Consider the following 21,468-nt stretch of genomic DNA (forward strand, 5'->3'; position numbering starts at 1 on the left):
GATAAGGGTTAAGTTTAAGATTAGGGAAAGGGATCTGTCAGCTGAATGTAGACTGTCCAACACTTTCCAATGTCCTGACTCAACACTCGAATATGAAAGTGAACTTTGAGCTCAACATGAACCTCCAACTCCTTTGAAGCATAACCAGAAGTGTTATGAGTGGGCCACCTTGGCCACCACCCCAGACCACAAAGATAAGACTGAACTCCATTTGCTACAGTATCCTCAGGTGACCATGACAATTAAAGGGCTTGGGAGTAGGGAGATACTCTGAATTCCCTTAATCTGCATCTAGCGATCCTCTGCATTAATTAGACCTACAGATTCTGACTGTACTCTAGTGGAACCAAGCTACACAATTCACTTCCTGGATGCAGGATTATTGTTCCCTAAAAATAAACAATTATTTAGTAAGTGTCATCATACCATAATTATGAGGGTAGTTTCACTCTATCGGATCAACTATGATAAGATGAAACTGTATCCTAGCAATACTGTAGTGACTCTCAAACATTGACATAATAAGATAAGCTGTTATAATGATATTAGATCATAAGTATCTCAGTTCTTACAATGTGGAGAAAAAGCCATCAGTCTTTTTACAAAACATATCATTAAATATTTATTGATTTTATTTTCCATACATTTGCAAGTTTAAGATCAACATTAAATAGGTTCTGGATAGCGGGTGGAGGAATTCCATCTACTCATCCCTTATTCCTGTACCGGTCACCCCTTCACATATCCATCCACCCTGTAAAATAGACTCAAAAGAACAAAAGCAATCAAATCTTCCGAAATATAAAACAAGTTGGACACACACATACAAATACTGGAATGAACATGAACTTCTCAGGAAGAGTTGGCAAATACCCAACTCCATGAAACAAACACAGTCATTTCATACAGTATAGTGTTGAATCGCTTGTGCGGATTGTGCCTTATTGCCTTTTAAATGGCGGTGAAAAAGCAAAGCAAAAACCCAGTTAACACAATGTCCAACGTCCTTCATAACCCCTTAGAAATCTTTACAATCCAGTGAAAGTCTCACCCTTTTCTTTTTAGTCACTCTCCGTCTTCCAGTCTTGTTGTTTATTTTACAAAAGTTTTCCTAAAAAATAAATACAAATATTTCCTAGACTGTAGTTGTCCGTGACCCAAATATCACCTTTGTGAAGTCCTCTGCTACATGCTTACACAGAAGCTCATCTCTCCTCAGGTTTTCACTTTAATAAATCTTTCTGTATCATTCTTCATTGATGTCCATTGTTACAAGTGGTTAGGTGATTATGGACAAAATAAATACATCAATACAAAGGAATAAATACATAAATATTTGTTCATAAATAAATACATATTTGTCACAGATAGTTTGCCTTGGCTTGGAAAAAACCCTTAACCCCCTGCTGAGTTTCATAACATTCACATTTCTCTGAATGTCCTCAGAGCGTCCACACTCACACAGCTAAAAATTGAACAGTCTTTGACTCCAGGCAGAAAATACCCAGAGACAAATGTAAAAGGTAATTGTATTGTAACCTGTGGCGCACCACTTATATTGTATTACGTCATACTCCTTTGTTCCTTATTGTAAAGGGAATAGTGAATGGATAAGACCTCCTTTAATCCCACATTTAATCAGCCCACCTTTCACCATGAAGTTTCAACCTTTTCGAAGTAAGATTTTTTTTTTGACCAAATTGATTTCCAACACTGACTGGGATTCAGTTCTGTCGCTCTGAAGGAGTTGGACGAGGGCTTTTTAGGACAGTTTTGACACTGGGCTCTTGATACAGTGCTGGGGATGGAGGAGGAGAAAGGGTCTGGGCCGAGGACACCGCTAAGAGCCGTCTTCCTCAGGATGTCCCGTGGTGTAGTATCCAGCCAGCTGCCTGAAGCGCGGCCCCCAGTCGCTGAGGTAGGAGAAATCCTGCTCGGATGTGGTGGACAGGGTGTGGATGGAGCTGAGGGAGAGGGCCGGAGAGCTGGTTCCCTCGAAGGCGTACGTCTGGAATGAGTCGTAGGGCGGCACCGACAGGTCGGCGTCTGCCTGCTCCACCTTCTTGAGGATGTAGCCCTTGAAGAGGGAGAAGTCGGCCGTCCCGCCGTCACCACTCATCCGTCCCTGGAACCACTGGGGCAGCGTGCGTAGGTCAGGGCCCGACTCGGACGAGCCACTCTTGGCCTCTGGAAAGTCAAAGAGGTTGCGCAGGGTACTCATGTCGTAGGCCTGCGTATCCTGCTCGCCGCCGCCCTCGTCGTTGTACTTGATGACGTTGTCGCGCATGTCCTCCTCGTCCTCCGACATGCTCTGGCCCTTGCGGTGGCGCTTCAGGGTCAGGATTAGCAGCACCAGGACTGCAGAAGGTGGAGAAAGAGCATGGGATTAGGGATTAAGGGGTTTAGGGATCAGCCGCATCAACAGTGGAAGTCAGAGCCTATGAAGTGTGTCTGCACTGTGCAGAAGTTGTGAGCCAAAGCTCTGGATTATTATCTGGAGTTGCCAGTGAACATTTGGAGAAACTTTCAGAGAGTAGCTGGTAGAGAGTAATTTCACGTCATGAGGCGAAGACTAATGAATTATAAGAGTGAACATAAACATCTGCCCTTTTGTAAAGTTTCTCTCAAGCACAAAGGGGAATAACACAAGATGAATGAAGAATATTGGATTGTGAAAGTGGTGAGTGGCTAATAAAACATATTTTTTCTATTTATTAGGAAAAAGTTTGCCCTTTCCTTTTTCATCTCTGATTTTCCAACTTTGATTTCACACCAAAAAATACAGTTTAAATAATGAAGAGTAACATTTCCAATGCATAGGCATCGATTCTCCTCCGGTGCACGAAGCAAAATTCTTAATTGCTCAACCAGAAATATGTTTTCAAACGCTTAATAGAGGCTGATCTGTTCATCAATACTTATTCAAGTGAGACGTGCTGCGGTAGAACCAGACAAAAAGTTACAGCAGAGCTCTACTGTGTTGGCCTCCACCAACAGAGGGTTTAATGACTGAAAAATTAAGTCTGAATTAAAAAGGAAAACAACTGAGATGGATCACTTAATAGTCTAATGAGGCGGAGAAAAAAAAAGCTGTATCCATCCCAATAAATCAATTAGGGCTTTAATCCAAGCTTACTTATATTAATGACTGCCTCCATGTCTGACTAGAAAACTTCCACTTAGCTGTAGCCCAATTGTCCAGACATATGGTTATTCCGGAGGGACTCCGATTGATTAATTAATTAATTATAACTTCCTGTCTACCACTTACCAAACTAAATGTCAGCGCTATGACAACACTAATTAAAAGTGTCTTAATCAAATGTGGAAATAAAAATATAATTATAATAACTATATGAATATTCAAACATTAATGTAGATCATTACTATTTTGAAGTAATATGACGATGAATATGTATATCACTACTATTACCATTACTATTATAATTGGGATTGAAGCCATTTCCGTTCCACGCGGCATGAGGTTGATATGCTATCACCTCCATCCTTGAACATTGACTAATCCTGCATGTGATGATGGCCATCAGGGGGCCAGCTCACTAACGACTTTCATTAACAGTGCCTTCAGTAAGTATTCACACCCCTTGATTTGTTCCACATTTTGTTGTAGTACAGACTGAATTTTAAATGGTTACATTGAGATTTTGTTTCACTGGCCTACAATAAATACCCCATATTGTCAAAGTGGAATTATGTTTTAGAAAGTTTTACAAAATAATTAAAAACGAAAAGCTGAAATGTCTTATGTCAATAAGTATTCATCCCCTTTTATATGGCAAGCCTAAATACGTTCTGGAGTAAAAATGTGCTTAACAAGTCACATAATAAGTTGTACTGTGTGCAATTAGATTTTTTTATGACTACCTCATCTCTGTACCCCACACAATACAATTATCAATCGAGCAGTGGATTTCAAACACAGATTCAACCACAAAGACTCAGGAGGTTTTCCAATGCCTCGCAAAGCCACCTATTGGTAGATACAGACATTGAATATGCCTTTGAGCATGGTGAAGTTATTAATTACATTTTGGATGGAATATCAATACACCCAGTCACTACAAAGATACAGGCGTCCTTCCTAACTCAGTTGCCGGAGAGGAAAGAAAGCACTCAGGGATTTCACCATGAGGCCAATGGTGACTTTAAAACAGTTACAGAGTTTAATGGCTGTGATTGGAGACAGCCGAGGATGGATCAACAACATTGTAGTTACTCCACAATACTAACCTAAATGGCAGAGTGAAAAGAAGGAAGCCTGTACAGAATACAAATATTCAAAAACATGTATCCTGTTGGCATTAAAGCACTAAAGTAAAACTACAAAAAAATTGGCTAATAAATTATCTTTATGACATGAAACAAAGCATTATGTTTGGGGCAAATCCAACACTACACATCAGTGTGTACCCCTCTTCATGGGGGCGCAGGTAGCCTGGCGGGTGGAAGTGTTGGGCCAGTAACCGAAAGGTTGCTGGAGCTTTGGACCTGGAATGTTATTGCCACTGCAGTAATGTCCTTTTGTTTTCGGTTGGTTTGTTTGGAGAGGCTTTGCTGGTTTGAGGTCCAGGCAGTTTATTGGCAGCACCCTCCAATAAGTTGACTGTCTTTGTAAAGTAATTTGTATTTCTGAAATATATATTATTTATGTTAATTCAGTGGTTAACTGTTTATTTTCTATCACCAGAAGTACAGTATTTGTCACTTTTTGAACATGGTCAGCTGAATCTCTGTGAAGGCACTGTTGTATTTCAGAAAGCTATCTAGTGGAAGTAACAGAGCTAAGTCATTTTGGTGTACTCTTGTTAACGTGTGTTATTTATCTCTGTCAAATAAGCAAACCTAATCCTCTAAGCTTTAATCAACTTTGCTTGTTCTTTATCTGCCTCTGTTCTGTTTCCCTTTAATAGGCCTAGAACCGGTCTAATACTTAGATGTTACAAATGTAATAAATTATGTATAATTTTGATAAGGTGTTGTCTGATCCATTGCATTGCTCAACTGTATACTCAACTCAAAAGGTGGCCCCTCACGAACATGTCTTATGTTCTGGTTGGTGTTCCCCTCATTAAACAGTAACTGGCGTAACTGGAGTCTGGTAGTTGTGCCATTTTAGCATTTTACCGGCAGGTGTTACTATAATATACCACAGTCATGTCTGCAAAAACAGTGAATACCAGGGGCGCAACTTTCACTGGGGACAAGGCACACCTGTTAATTGAAATGCATTCCAGGTGACTACCTCATGAAGCTGGTTGAGAGAATGCCAAGAGTGTGCCAAGCTGTCATCGAGGCAAAGGGTGGCTATATATTTTGATTTGTTTAACACTTTTTTTGGTTACTACATGATTCCATATGTGTTATTTCATAGTTTTGATGTCTTCACTATTATTCTACAATGTAGAACATAATACAAATAAAGAAAAACACTTGAATGAGTAGGTGTGTCCAAACTTTTGACTGGTACTGTATATATAAATAAAATAAAATGTTATTTGTCACATGCGCCGAATACCTTACACCTTACAGTGAAATGCTTACTTACAAGCCCTTAACCAATAATGCAGTTTTAAGACAAATAAGTGTTCAGTAAAAATTAGATAAGTAAAGAAAATAAAAAATAAAAAAATAATTAAAGAGCAGCAGTAAAACAACAATAGCGAGGCTAGGTACCGGTACATAGTCAATGTGCGGGGGCACAGGTTAGTTGAGGTAATTGAGGTAATATGTACATGTGGGTAGAGGTAAAGTGACTATGCACAGATAATAAACAGATAGTACCACCAGGGGGAGCAATGCAAATAGTCCGGGTAGCCATTTGATTAGCTGTTCAGGAGTCTTATGGCTTGGGGGTAGAAGCTGTTAAGAAGCCTTTGGACATAGACATGGCGCTCCGGTACCGCTTGCCGTGCGGTAGCAGAGAGAACAGTCTATGACTAGGGTGGCTCGAGTCTTTGGCAATTTTTAGGGCATTCCACTGACACCGCCTGGTATAGAGATCCTGGATGGCAGGAAGCTTGGCCCCAGTGATGTACTGGGCCGTACGCACTACCCTCTGTAATGCCTTGAGCTCCTGGTGAATACTATAGTATAATACAGTCATGTTCGCAAAAACACTACAGTTAATACTATATACTACATTCATGTCCACAAAAACACTACAGTAATTACTACAGTCATGCCCGCAAAAACACTACAGTAAATACTATAGTATATAAATATAGTAATACTACAGTATTTAGACCATAGTATACTATAGTATTTTTTTCATGTGGGTGAGCTGTAAATGTGTAACATGTTTGATGTTTGAACTAGGACAACAGTGGAAACACATTTTAAACTTGTTTAGTTATTCTCAACACATTTCTAAATGCATTGTATCCGAATGTGTGGTTGTATTGTGTTATTAAATAGTCAAATAAAATCAATCACTCAAGGAATACTACAGTGTGGAGTATATTATTCTACAGTATACTACACAATTTTATAGTAAGCACTACACAATCGAGGGGGAACCTCAAAGGAAATTCCTGGCATGAGCTCCCCAAGGACAGCACGTTCAAATCAAAACAGCATCGACAAAGCTAGCAGGTAGCAGTAAAGCTAGCTTGGAGTCCCAATCGATCAAAAAATTCTAAAGTAAGCACTACGTGATTGAGGGTTATAATAATAATAATAATATGCCATTTAGCAGACGCTTTTATCCAAAGCGACTTACAGTCATGCGTGCATAAATTTTTTTTTTTGTGTATGGGTGGTCCCGGGGATCGAACCCACTACCTTGGCGTTACAAGCGCCGTGCTCTACCAGCTGAGCTACAGAGGACCAGTACAGTGTGTAGTATAGTATTCTACACAGTATACTACAACGTTCTAAAGTAAGCACTACATGATCAAGGAATATTACTGTTTGTAGTATAGTATTCTACAGTATACTACAACATTCTATAGTAAGCAATACACGATCAAGGGGAATACTACAGTGTGTAGTATAGTATTAGGTTTCTATCTTAGTGGAAATCAGAGGTAATACATTTGCTGCTTCATTCTTCTTAAAGAGATATGAATTACATCTTTCAACGTTACTGTTATTCGCCGCGTTACAGCGACGGTAACATAACACATCATATCCAAAGTCACATTTTGCATGTTATGCATGGTATAATGCACAGCCTGTGGTATGTCCGGCATACATATAGTACCTGCCCCGCCAACGTGTGGCTGCTCCTTTGTGTACAGAGTGTTCCGATAAGCAGTCCTGACAAGACGGGCAATTTACCCTTGGGCTGCGCCTAGCCGCACGAGCTCAGGAGTTCATCACAGCAGATGGGGCGTAATTGGAACGGATGTACGCATATGCCTCGCCGCGCCAAAATGGATTCATCACGTCACCCACTAAATGAACTGATGGAGGGATTGTTTGTTTGTTGCTAATTAGGCAGAGATGTGTTTTCATTTTGCTCATCATGCCACAATTGATCTAATAAGGTGCTCCGGCGCCTCCGGAGAGCTGGGTTCTCCCCCCCCAACCACACTCACAAACACGTACAGATCAACGGGTGAGTTGCTGGGAGACATTTTGTTTGTGAGTTCTGTGTGTGTGTCTAGGCTCTGTGTGTGGTTCTATACTGTGTGTGTGTGTGTGTGTGTGTGTGTGTGTGTGTGTGTGTGTGTGTGTGTGTGTGTGTGTGTGTGTGTGTGTGTGTGTGTGTGTGAGTTTACGCTCTTTGTGTGTGTTCTGTGTGTGGGTGGATCGTTGGGAAGTCAAGGCCGACCCACAGGCAAGTTAGTTGTTTTGCTCCAATCCATCTCGCCCATTAACACATAAGGTGGCTGTTAACACAGCACTGTCCGTTCTCATTCCCTTGAGCTCAGCTCAGCTCTCTCGCAGCCCAGAACCTCCACTATAATTGGCAATACCTCAGTGGGCTTAGAGCTGCTTAGAGCTCTAGCCACTTAATATAGGTGTTGTTTCCATTTTCTGCCAATGAATATCAATCAGTCAATATTAATTTGTGTGTATCTGACATCACTTGAACTGCGATCAAATGGGTGCAAATCAGCCAAGGTATTGGCAGAATTACACTGCGAACAGTAAATGGGTATCAATGACAGATATCAATGTTTTTTTTCCATTTCAACTTAGGCTACTCACCACTTGCTTCACCAAACATACACCACATCATATTTAATATCTAATATTCCTCTAAACAATGGGCAATATTATGGACAGCTTGTTTTTGAAGACAGGAGCGTTACTGAGATAGCAGGGTTAGGATAAGTGCCATTTCAATTCAGTTAATTTAGGAAGTACAATGATATTCCATTTCCTACTGTTCCGCATTGAAATGCATTGGGGAAAACTGGAATTAAAATATCTGTTTAATTCCTGAATTGAAATGGAAATGACCCTTTGTGGTAGTACAGCTATAGTACCACCCAAAACACAGTACTTTTTAACGACTGCTTTTTATAGTTAAGCTTGCATGCTTCAGGTTTGTACATAATCATTTTGGTTGAGGGCCAAATAGGCTTTTAAAAACCCCAATGAATAAAATATTGGTTCCTTTTGAAGCTCACTACGCTTAAGTTAATGGAGACATTATATTAAAACCACCCTAAAAACAATACCCGATCCCTGATTCAGAGATACTGTATGACCCAAGGTCCATCCCAAATGGCACCCTGTTCTCTAGTGCACTACTTGACCAGAGCAATATGGGCCCTGGAATAGGGTGCCATTTGGGATGAAGCCCCAGCCTGTTTATCAGTCATTCAAAACAAACGAGATGTGAAACACAGGTTAGAAAAGTACGCAGAGGGGACCGAAAATAAACTGACGATGACGTACTCTGCTTACGTTTCAACCGCTGCTAAAAAAAAGAACGTTTTGCCAGTATTAACGAGGCAAGACTTTAAAGCTACTCCTGAAACTTCCAAAGATGACAATACAAAATCTTCTCTCGCCTAGCACTCCTGCTGAGAGTTGTGTGTGTGTGAATGCTAGTATCTGAGAATGTCTGGAAAACCTTGTCTATTTAAAGAGCGTTGTTCCAGGGGGACCTGAGTGCTGATGCAGCCCCCCCTCTTTCTACTAGGCCTCCCACTCTCACCATTCAGCTCCCCCTCCCACCATATTTCAGGGAGCAGAGTGGTTTGATGTCATTCCTAAAGTCCAACGATTGTAAGTACTATCCACTTGGAGAAAAGCTCATGAAAGGGGGTTGAGAGTTGCCCGACTGCAACGTCACTCGTTGGACGAAAAATATGAAGAAAACAAATCATAGATACATGACATTCATGAATGAAGGATACAGCTGTAGAGGTAGACTGTACTTTGGTTTGACAGTCCCTCTATTGTATCATTCACATTGTTTTGAATTATTCCCGTATACTCATATGTGCCACATACCTATAACTGTATTCCCTATACTGTATATATTTGTCTGCTTCTCTGCTGTTTTAAAACAAAAGCACTGTTCTGTGTCCTGATAGACCCAGATCATCCAGAGCAGATGTCTTTCCTTTATTAATGCCAGTTGTAAACATAGTTAATCCCATGTTTACCGAAAAATCTGTATCCTTCAATTTCATCCTATCTCCAGATTGTCTTTACAGTTGACTTATTCCACCAGAGGGCCGTTTCATTAATTTGTGACTCAGTAAATAGAAAATAAATCCCAAAATTATTTTGCCCAAAAACTGTACAAGCAGACAAACAGATGGTTTGCAGACCTGGATTCCAATAACATTTGTTTTCCTTTCCAAATACTTTGAGCATTTGATTGCCTACAGTGCCAAAAGGATGGGGTTCCACTTTTAGGACTATTCTGTTGGTTATTTTATGCCAGGCAAGCTCAATCAAGCGCAGCTAAATTTGAAGGAACTCAGTTCCATTTTCACTTTGGTCCATGCTTACCTATGAGTATGAGCATGCAGACCAGTAGAGCTATGAGGGCCCCGGGACTGAGTGAGGCGCTAATGGCGTAGGCGGTGGCATTGCAGGACTGGATGGCGCCCTCCGGGTCACAGCCACACACGTGGATGGTCAGGGTGCCCGTGGAGCTCAGGGCGGGAGGCCCGCTATCCACTACCAGGATAGGCAGCAGGTAGACGTTCTGCTCGTGGCGGTTGAAGCCCGAGCGCTGGGTCCGGATTCCCGCAGTGTTGTCTGGAACATAGAGATACAATATTATACCAATGGCCTATGTCATACATAGACCTTCATAACTATCTGCTGTTGGCGGTTGAAGCCCAAGCGCTGGGTTCGAATCCCTGCAGGGTTATCTGTAACATAGAGATATAATACTGTATATGAGATAATACTAGAGTAGTCATAGACCTTCATAACTAAGATGGCCGTCCTGTATAGTCATGTTGCCGGTATGCCAATGTCCATTTTGGTGTTCCAATTTTATAGTCTGGAAATCCCACACAGGCAGACGAGTCAGAGAACAAGATAATTCAGTATAAATAAATAAATGAGGTGCTACCTGAGAAATAGGTTTGCCTCTGCTCAGATATGTATTTGACGAGAAGCTGCCATGTGGGGAATCGTAGGTGGCTCGTTTCAGCTAGTTTTCTTTTGTTCTTAATACCATGCCTTGTTTTGAGGTGTTTTGACTGATGTCACGTCTATGATAATATGGCTAAAATTCGCTAGCTAGTTAACCAAGAACTGTAACCATCTATTCATCACACATTATTTTTAGTCAAATGAAACCAAGGGGAGAAAATGGGAGGATGCCAAATTTCAAATAAAACCTAACTGGTGCACAGCCTCTCGGGGAGACATAGACAATACATACAGCAGCAGGCTTTGACAAATATAGTCAGAATAGCTAGTATGGATGGACTTGTATATAAGACACTAGGCAATCCATCAGCGGAGGCATATATCACAGTCATCAATGCAGCTACAGCACTTCTCTGTCACAGGTAGGCAGTACACTCTTCCTATCACCATGGCTGTTTGTTTTGGAACTTTGCTGAGTATAATGTCTGTGACATTGTCCCTCTGACTTTTACTCGGCATCCTATTTCATAAGTATGCCTTTCTATCTCAAAAAGAGGCTGAATGGACAGAAGAGGGATGCAGTAATCTTAGGCTCTATCATTGTTGAATTGTTTATTTCCGAAACAGACATTTTGATAACCATTTATTTTTAAACACAGTACATGGCAGGTTGTTACCTTGAAATGGCTGGTTAAAATGGTAACTACCTAATAATTGCAATATTCCTTTCACTTTAATTTCATTGAGATTCATTGACACAAGCGTTCCTTTGTACCATTTGGTACCAAGTAGTTACCAATGGTGTTAAATTATTTGAGGTAAGTACCAGAAAGTATCCATACCATCTTAAACCCGTCGAAAATAAAGTGATTGATAAATAGGTGCATTGACAAGTGCGGTCTAAATATTGTATTTTATTTTATGAGGCGACAGGGGAATGTATAAGCTAATTGTGTGTGTTTTAATGGAGTGAAAGATTTACTGAACTGTTTTTATTGAATGTCATGTTAATTTACATTAATCAGATTATTAAATGAACAATGACTTATTAACAGTAACAAAAACTGATAAGACAAAACAAAACACACTTCTTTTATTTGCTTTATAACAAATTTCCCTAACCGGGACAATAAAGTAAGTAAAGCAAGTCACTTTTGCGATAACTGTAGATCTTTGCTTCTTCAATGGCGAAGATTGGCTTTGCAGACTTCCAAAAACAATGACTAAAAAGTTTTGTGGAATGAAAAAAAGAGTGCCTGTTTGTCTTCATGTGTCATAGCTCAAATGAATGGAATGTGAAGCCGTGATGGTGAAAAGAGAAAGTGACACATCCAATCTGACAGGTTGACAAATGTGTCCATGAAACAGAAGTACAGTGGGGGAAAAAGGTGGGAGGATAAAAGGTCTGAGCCACAGTGTCTCTGGGTGAGAGCACACACCCTGCTGAGCACATAGTGTGTGTGTGTGTGTGTGTGTGTGTGTGTGTTAAGTGTTTGTGTATGTTTGTGTGCTGCCAGCATATAGGTTTGACTGTGTGTATATACGTGTGTGATTGGTTCAATACATGTGCATTTGTGTGCTTGCCTGTGTCTCTGCGTGTATGCGTGAGTCTATCTGTGTGTGTGGGCGGAGGGGTGAGTTGACTCATGCAGACGCTGAGCCCCGTGTTTCCCAGTACCCAGGCCCCTGCCCAGGCATGTGACTGTGCTACACCAGGCCACGCCACAGCCTCCTCTGACATTTCCCTGGCTCGCTCCTCTGACATTTTCACCATGTCAGATCAATCTTGATTTGGCCATGCGTCACATCCACTTAGGTACCCATCTCCAAAGAGGGATTTGCTTGCTAACATGTAATCCCGCTCCATGGAGTCAGTGTTTTGCAACAACAACAAAAAGATGCGAAGGAAAAAGGTTTGGGTCCACTGCAAAGTCACCACTAGAATATGGATGTCCTTATGTGGTGTTTCATAATGTAGGGGCACTTACATTAAGCGGAACAGTATGTCCATATACTGCATCATATACTGCATCAACACATACTATTCTAACTACACATATTTCACAGTACCCTCTGAGGCACGAGGATGTAGAGTATCGTCCTTCAACATTACCTTCAGTCGCTCTGTAACAGCTGTTTGACCTCTGACCTATAACGTTTGACCTCTTACCTTTGACATCCCACAGGGTGAAGTGGCGGTTGTTGGTGGCCTCTGGTGCCAGGGTGAAGTAGAATCGGTGGCCCGACTGCGGCTCGTCCCGATCCACCACACTGATGGTGTGAATGAGCTGCCAGAGACGAAGGAAATCAAGACACGGGGATGACTTTACAGTGTGTAACACAAGCCACCATTCCTATCCCAGCCATCCCTTAACCTCAAGACAGCCCTGCAATGAAAATGCACACCTCCTCATTCTATTTCATTGAGGCCAGCATTGAAGCGCCGGTTGATAAATTATGTTTTCACATTTAATCAGTGTGCCACGGACTGATGAGTAGAGTAGCACATGGAGGGAAATATGGGGATCTTTATGGTTTACCAAATTAGCTGCAGTTATTCAATTAAGTGACTATGTAAAACAACAGATGGGTCTCTTAATAGAGGCGAAGGGGGGATTTAAATAAAAGGGGACACTTCAGGCAATCCTCCTAAAATCCAACATTATACGATTGTCAACAGGCTCATCCAGTTCTGGATTTATTTCACTTGGGTAAGTCAGCAAAATCCAAATTAGAGGGACAATGCAGAATCTCTCAAGCAGTCTCATTCCTGATGTACAAAGTGGAAGAGGCATTGTCCTTCTGTCACTCCTCTCAAACACATAGAGCACACACACACAGAGTAAAGGGGAATCCACACACACACATACACAAGCATGCATCTTTCGACGTTCACACACACACACACACACAGACACACACACACACAGACAAATTGTTCTTGGACCGTTTGTGCTCAGAGAAAATAACCCCAGTCCTAACAGTGACATTTTTCAAGATTATGAAAGCTGAAGATTTGGAGAGTCGTGTGTGAGGACATGATTTCCTTGTCTGGGCTTAGAAATATTTTCTATAAGATGAGTCTTGTGGGAATAAATCAAGTAGTTTTAATATACACTGAGTGAAAAAAACATTAGTAACAACTGCTCTTTCTATGACATAGACTGACCAGGTGAATCCAGGTGAAAGCTATGATCCCTTATTGATGTCACTTGTGAAATCCACTTCAATCAATGCAGATGAAGGGGGGAGACAGGTTAAAGAAGGAATTTTAAGCCTTGGGACAATTAATACATGGATGGTGTATGTGTGCCATTCAGAGTGTGAATGGGCAAGACAAAATATTTAAGTGCCTTTGAACAGGGTATGGTAGCAGGTGCCAGGCGCTCCGGTTTGACTGTGTCAAGAACTGCAACGCTGCTGGGTTTTTAGCACTCAACAGTTTCCCGTGTGTATCAAGAATGGTCCACCACCTAAAGGACATCCAGCCAACTTGACACAACTGTGGGAAGCATTGGAGTCAAACGGTTAGTTGGGCAGTATATCAAAGAGATTCTATCTAGCTACAGTATGTGGATACCCCTTCAAATGAGTGGATTCGGCTATTTCAGCCACACCCGTTGCTGACAGGTGTATAAAATCGAGCACACAGCCATGCAATCTCCATAGACAAACATTTGCAGTAGAATGGCCTTACTGGGCCTCCCGAGTGGAGCAGCGGTCTAAGACACTGCATCACAGTGCTAGAGGCGTCACTACAGACCCGGGTTAGATCCCAGGCTGTATCACAACCGGCCGTGATAGGGAGTCCCATAGGGCGGCGCACAATCGCTCTAGCGACTCCTTGTGGCGGGCCGGGCGCCTGCAGGCTGACCTCGGTCGTCAGTTGAACAGTGTTTCCTCTGACACATTGGTGCGGCTAGCTTCCGGGTTAAGCAGGCGGGTGTTAAGAAGTCGATTTGGTGGGTCATGTTTCGGAGGACGCATGACTCGACCTTCGCCTCCCGAGCCATTTGGGGAGTTCCAGCGATGAGACAAGATTGAAATTGGGGAGAAAAAGAGGGTACATTTTTAAAATTAAAATAAGAATGGCCTTACTGAAGAGCTCAGTGACTTTCAACGTGGCACCGTCATAGGATGCCACCTTTCCAACAAGTCAGATTGTCAGATTTCTGTCCTGCTAGAGCTGCCCCGGTCAACTATAAGTGCTGTTATTGTGAAGTGGAAATGTCTAGGAGCAACAACGGCTCAGCCATGAAGTGGTAGGTCACACAAGCTCACAGAACGGGACCGCCGAGTGCTGAAGCGCCTAGTTCCTAAAAATCGTCTGTTCTCGGTTGCAACCCTCACTGCCTCTGGAAGCAACGTCAGCACAAGAACTGTTAGTCGGGAGCTTCATGAAATGGGTTTCCATGGCCAAGCAGCCGCACACAAGCCTAAGATCACCATGTGCAATGCCAAGCATCGGCAGGAGTGGTGTAAAGCTCACTGCCATTGGACTCTGGAGCAGTGGAAACGCATTCTCTGGAGTGATTAATCATGCTTCACCATCTGGCAGTCCGACGGACGAATCTGGGTTTGGCGGATGCCAGGAGAACATTACCTGCCTGAATGCATAGTGGCAACTGTAAAGTTTGGTGGAGGAGGAATAATGGTCTGGCGCTGTTTTTAATGGTTCGGGCTAGGCCCCGTAGTTCCAGTGAAGGGAAATCTTAACGTTACAGCATACAGTGACATTCTAGACGATACTGTGCTTCCAACTTTGTGTCAACAGTTTGGGGAAGGCCCTTTCCTGTTTTAGCACGAAAATGCCCCCGTGCACAAAGCGAGGTGCATACAGAAATGGTTTGTCGAGGTCGGTGTGGAAGAACTTCACTGGCCTGCACAGAGCCCTGACCTCAACCCCATTGAACACCTTTGGGATGAATTGGAACGCCGACTGCGAGCCAGGCCTAATCGCCCAACATCAGTGCCCGACCTCACTATTGCTTTTGTGGCTGAATGGAAGCAAGTCGCAGCAATAATCTTCCAACATCTAGTGGAAAGCCTTCCCAGAAGAGTGGAGGCTGTTATAGCAGCAAAAGGGGGACCAACTCTATATTAACGCCAATGATTGTGGAATGAGATGTTCGACGATCAGGTGTCCACATACTTTTGGTCATGTAGTGTATTTTCCATAACCAAAAATATTGTTGTTTCAGCTGTTTGAAGCTGGTGTACAAAACCGAAAGTAAAAGACGCAAAAACAAAACTTAAGAAGGGAAGCATAGAAATAGCGCACATAGAACAGATGTACCGCTTCTTAGACTTGCTTTCAAGTAGAACGATAGATCTATAACTCAAATTTCGATTTGAATTTGGTCGGGTCGCCGAAAAAGTTACATATTGCCACTTTAAGGAAGGAAACATAAAATGTAGTATATTCTCCATGTATTATAATTATATTATATAGACAATATATCATTTTTATTTCATGAATTACATTCTGAACGTTGACCATTATTATATTTTTGTATCAGATATTTATTTGTTTTTTTTGTATACTTATATATTTTTTATTATAGCTACTATTTTTATTGTTGTCACTGTTGTTTTCATAATTGTGTTAATCACTTTGCTTTGGCAACATTGACCTTGTTATTCATTCCATTAAAACATATTGAATTTGAATTAGAGAGAGAGAGAGAGAGAGAGTGGGAGTTTATTGAGCAGCGTGAGCAGCTCCCTCAAGCACAATCACCTAATTAGATTTCTATCTAAGAGTCCCCCATCTGACCCCTTAAATCTCAGACAGTCTTGGAAAGCAAGAGGGATAGATTTTCCCCAAACTAGTCCATCGTCTCTGGGGCCAGCCAGGGTAAATTTCCAGAGAGGGTGTCTTCCTCTCCCATTTGTGAAGGTACTTCAGTGGGTGAAATCGTCGCAAAATTTGGTTTACAATCATTAGGGGGAGGTTAGAATGAAACAAAACATTATTTAAGTGAATACTTGTTAAATGACTCATTGTGCGAGACAAAGATCATGTTTTTGGGGGGACAACTTGTAGAGGGTTGTTGAATCAAGACATTGTCTGTGTGTGCTTGTCTGTCTTTCAGGATATATTTGCATGTTAATCAGCAAGAAATGGTTGAATGTTATTTTAGTGAGTAAAAAGATGATTCAGTCAATCTCGGATGCAACTCATAAAATATTGTCTTGCAAATCTGCCTGTCAGACTGTCTATTTGCATGCAACTGTGTGTGTGTGTGTGGGGGGTCTGTATGTGTTTGTTTGTGTGCATATCTGTGTCTGTATGTGTGTGACTGTGCACATGCTTCTGTGTGTGCGAGTGCATGTTATTGCGGATTTGAGCATGCATTTGTGCGCATGAGCCCCCGTGTGTGTGTGTGTGTGCGCATGTGCCAGTGTGTGTGTTTCAGAGGGCCCTCGCATTAGTCATCTCACTTGTACTGTCCCAGGGGAGGACTGAGCCCTGGTGATCTGTCGCGCTGACCCACTAGCTGGGCTTTGAGAAGGCTGTGTGGAGTTGACAGGCTCCTCTACCCGGGGCAATACTCAGTATTTGCCTCTCCACCCGGCCTTTTCCTTTTCCTTTTACACACGGTACTATATGATATCTGTCTATTTGCATCTAGTCTGGCAAATGCCACAGGGTCGATGAGGGGGATCGACAGAGGCCTGAGACTTGTTTTACGTGTCAATCCGAAAAGGGCAGACAAGGAGAATGCGCCAGATTTGGGGGTAGATCCAGAAATGGAAAGACACAGATGTTGAGGGGGTGGAAATGTGGAGGAATTACGGAACAAGGAGGCTGTATCATGGTTTGAATGATTCAACTTGTCACTTCTCATCATTACCTATAGCAAAAGATGGTACCGGAAATTGCAAGGATGCCTTCTTACGATCTCAAATCATTTTGAATAAGCAAGTGAACCACCACATCTCATCTACGAGAGAAATTAAGAGGTTTGAAATACTGGGTGATCCAGGATGAGCCTTCAAATATGTAAATTCTGAAGAAACCTACAGTGAACCCCAGGAAGAGTAGCTGCTGCATAAGGAACAGCAAATGGAGATCCTAATAAACTAAATGTAAGCGACAACAGTTTGATGTAGCCTACATATCACCAATATGTTGCGTCAACCCCTGACTGTATTCAGAAAGCCATTCAGTTGAACGAGTCCCTTCATAGTGACCTAAAGGACAGACATAAACACCCGCAAATAAATAGCAGAAAAGCTATTTACCACATTGTGCGCCTGTGTCACACCACTGGCATGAACTGTGCTCCCGAGCTAAAGCTGCTTATCCTCTGTCGCCTAAGGTTGCATCCCAAATGGCACTCTATTCCCTACATAGTGCACTACTTTGGACCATGTGGCCTGGTCAAAAGTAGTGCACTACAAAGGGTATAGGGTACCATTTGGGACAGAACCCTAAGTCCTTTATTTACATCTGGACCATTTTCTTCGGCTGATTTATCTTGCCTTTATTCACAAACAAATACGCCATGTTGCCAGCTCCTCAAATGGGATCAAACTCAATACAGTTAAATGCTAATCTGATTTTCACCGCGGTGCCACCAAACTTGAACCCCAAAACTCACACACTGACAAGGCATGGGTGATAGGCACGCCATATACACACTTAATGAAAAGCCCCTAATGAGGTTGCGTGGGCCATATACTGAGCTGACAGATGCTGGGATGACAGAGTTCCTGGGCTGAAAGTGGAAATATGGTGGTGTGTGTTGATAGGCTTAAAAGGATTATTTTGAGCAAATGAAGTGTCCACTGTGTTGGACTATGTAGACATCATATAGGATGCTAGTGCATCTTTTGTTATACCATGGTCAACCTGACTAGTACAGGAGAGGAAAAGAAAGTCGAAAAATGACTATCTAGAATGCAGACTCCAGGGTTCTGGCTTGGAGGTGAAAATACCCTACAAAGTTTGCACAAGTGGAAACATTGCAACCAGGTATTCCAGAAAAATAAATACAGTCATTTTTTAGAGGCCATAAAGTAAATGCTTGTACTGAAGGCAGATCAGACAGAATCATGGCCTAAGTGCAGATATCCAATGTTTAGCTGGTACTCCAGGTGTAAGAAACATTTAGGAAATTATGCTCACTTCTGAGAGGCTGTGCTCTATCCAACTTGTCCGGCTGATAAATAGTGTTTTCGGGAACGGTAACAAAATTCTAGCTAATTTAACACGCAAACAACCGCTGCCTTCCCATACATCCAAGCTCTGCCTTTGACGGCCTAATTTGTTGAATAAATAACGGGTTTCTGGGAAACCTGTCCATCACTGCCACTAGGCATGAGCTTTATATGCAAGTAGATATCATGACCCAGTGGTAATACTGTAATACCCAGTGCAGAGAGGGTTCCTTAATGAGGATTAATATACTGTAAGGCCTTGTTTTAATGGTGTCTATTTTTTTCAGGAATCTATGAGCGGGACATACATTGCCCCTTTAAAAAACATCTCCAGGATTGATTTCTCACTTTAAAGTATGTTTATTTGGGAGAACTACTTTTTAGCATTTGGTGTATAGCTAATTTTAGCCAGAAAATGAAAGTGTTCAAAGTTTATTTCCTTACTTAACAAATCTTCTTAGAAATACAGTGGGGGGAAAAGTATTTAGTCAGCCACCAATTGTGCAAGTTCTCCCACTTAAAAAGATGAGAGAGGCCTGTAATTTTCATCATAGGTACACGGCAACTATGACAGACAAATTGAGAAAAAAAATGCAGAAAATCACATTGTAGGATTTTCAGAAAACGTAGACTTACAGAAAACGTTTGACCTGTGTCATTGCCAACAAAGGGTATATAACAAAGTATTGAGAAACGTTTGTTATTGACCAAATACTTATTTTCCACCATAATTTGCAAATAAATTCATAAAAAATCCTACAATGTGATTTTCTGGATTTTTTTTCTCATTTTGTCTGTCATAGTTGACGTGTACCTATGATGAAAATTACAGGCCTCTCTCATCTTTTTAAGTGGGAGAACTTGCACAATTGGTGGCTGACTAAATACGTTTTTTTCCCCCACTGTAGCTATTTCTTCACAGCAATACAGTGTAAATGTACAGTATGTCATTCTGGTAATTCATGAATGGGTTGATGTATTGATTCATGCTCCCCAGCAGGACTAAGAGTGAAAGGAACATCTAAGAGACTTTTGCACGTATTGTTACATTTTTCAGAAGTGGAGTGCAACAAAATGGGGGGGGGGAAACACAGAGAACAACCTCACTTCCCGGAAAAGAACATAGCGTCCGATTCAGACTTAGGAAATCAATTCCTTTTTCAGTAGCGGTGCGTGGGTAAAATCACTGGGGAAGCAAATAAAAATAGCCATATTACACCCTATGTTGTGATATAACCCACATCTGTCTGGTGAAGTCCACAAAGCAAATATTGGTGACAGTTAGTTACATGACCTACGGCATGGTCAAGCAAGTTCATGTTTTTGACAACTACTGATTTAGAACCACAGAGTTAACGCAAGTCAACACAAAGACAACAGGAGCACTGCCTCTGCTATTCCAGCAACATTTCAACTTAAACATTTAAACATCATAAAATCAGCTAGGCTATATATGCTTAGTTTAATAGTGAATACAAACGTAAAGATACCAAAAACGATTTACTCCAATCAATGTTCCTAAATATCTTGTGGCTGTCCATGGTACTGAGTTCTGTGTGTGTGTGTGTGTGTGTGTGTGTGTGTGTGTGTGTGTGTGTGTGTGTGTGTGTGCGTGCAAGTCATTATTATTTTTTGACTCACCCTACTTGTAGACTAGTTGAAAGCCAATGCCAGCCTCCTCTCTTTCATGTTGGCAAAATGGTCTATGGCTCTGTCATACAGTATGCTTTTAGTTTTTGTTGTCATAGGCTAGCAAGCATTTTAGCTAGGTAGCCTAACTTCCTTGCATAGGCATCAATGAACCAGCTAAGTTAGCTAGCTAGTTAACGTGAGCCTACTAGGCTACATGTAGACTACATATTGAACTTCAATCGTCTCAGGCCAGGGGCACAATATATGCATTTTTTGGTTAGATCAGAATCGCCATCATAATCATTGGCCTGTACAGAGAACTAAGTCAAAGTCCAAATATCCATCTCCATCCATGGCTTAGGAAAGGGCCGATTTAGCAATCTAGCTACTGCAGGACAACAACACAAGCAGACCAGAAACAGACATGTTTTTTTGACAATAACGTTTTGCTTTGGATGTGATTTGATTGGTGTGAAGCCAAATCCAAACTGGCCTCCCTTGGGGGGTGTTTTGCTGCGGCAGGACAACCCACAGTTGAGCTCAGCTCAATGCTGATTGGCTAATTATTTTATAGGCCAAATGCTTGCTGGCATCAATCAGAAAGTCAACGCCTTAACATACAGGACACTGTCACCATGAAATAAGAATAGTCCTATCTGTTATTGAAACATTATGTAGGCTAATAGCAGGCTACCCCCAGATTCAAATTGTAATATCTTACTTTGGCGGTCAATAGAGTGAAATTTATGTTGACATTTAAACATTAGAACTTGGACAGTGCTTGAATGTAGGCTATTTTAATTTACATATTTGAAACTATGAGTGCACAAAGCCTCATATAGCCTATTTTTTACCTGTGGAGGTGGTGGGGCAGCTGGACTCCATTTCAGGGATTATATGTGCACAAGTAAAATGAAATTAACAGCTGCAGCTTGCCTATTTCAACACATCTAGAAAACAACACATCTGGCAACCGGTATTAGGCCGGATGAGCGCCGTGGGAAGTTGCCAGAGAAGTGTGGTAGAGGCAAAACACAAATTTAGAGACCTCCAAACTGCCGCAAAGTCCAGATTGTCGAACCATAGGACCTCAGTCAGTGCGACCGGTGGAGGGCCAGGAACGGAGCTCCACCT

General features: G+C 41.8%; 1 protein-coding gene across 3 annotated transcripts in view; it reads right to left on the reverse strand.

The window, feature by feature from the left end:
• Nucleotides 1-626: 626 nt before the first annotated feature.
• Nucleotides 627-21,468, reverse strand: part of LOC121575579 (cadherin-22-like) — a 283,643-nt gene continuing 262,801 nt past the window's right edge. For all 3 annotated transcript variants that reach the window (XM_041888768.2, XM_041888769.2, XM_041888767.2), the window contains 3 exons: nt 12,707-12,824; nt 9,940-10,191; nt 627-2,358 (listed from right to left, as the gene is read on the reverse strand). In XM_041888768.2, coding sequence (XP_041744702.1) covers nt 1,841-2,358; nt 9,940-10,191; nt 12,707-12,824 — 888 coding nt within the window. In that variant the 3' untranslated portion in view covers nt 627-1,840. The remainder of the gene's footprint in view (nt 2,359-9,939; nt 10,192-12,706; nt 12,825-21,468) is intronic.

Source organism: Coregonus clupeaformis, chromosome 10 (assembly GCF_020615455.1).
Source record: "Coregonus clupeaformis isolate EN_2021a chromosome 10, ASM2061545v1, whole genome shotgun sequence".
Taxonomy (NCBI): Eukaryota; Metazoa; Chordata; class Actinopteri; order Salmoniformes; family Salmonidae; genus Coregonus; species Coregonus clupeaformis.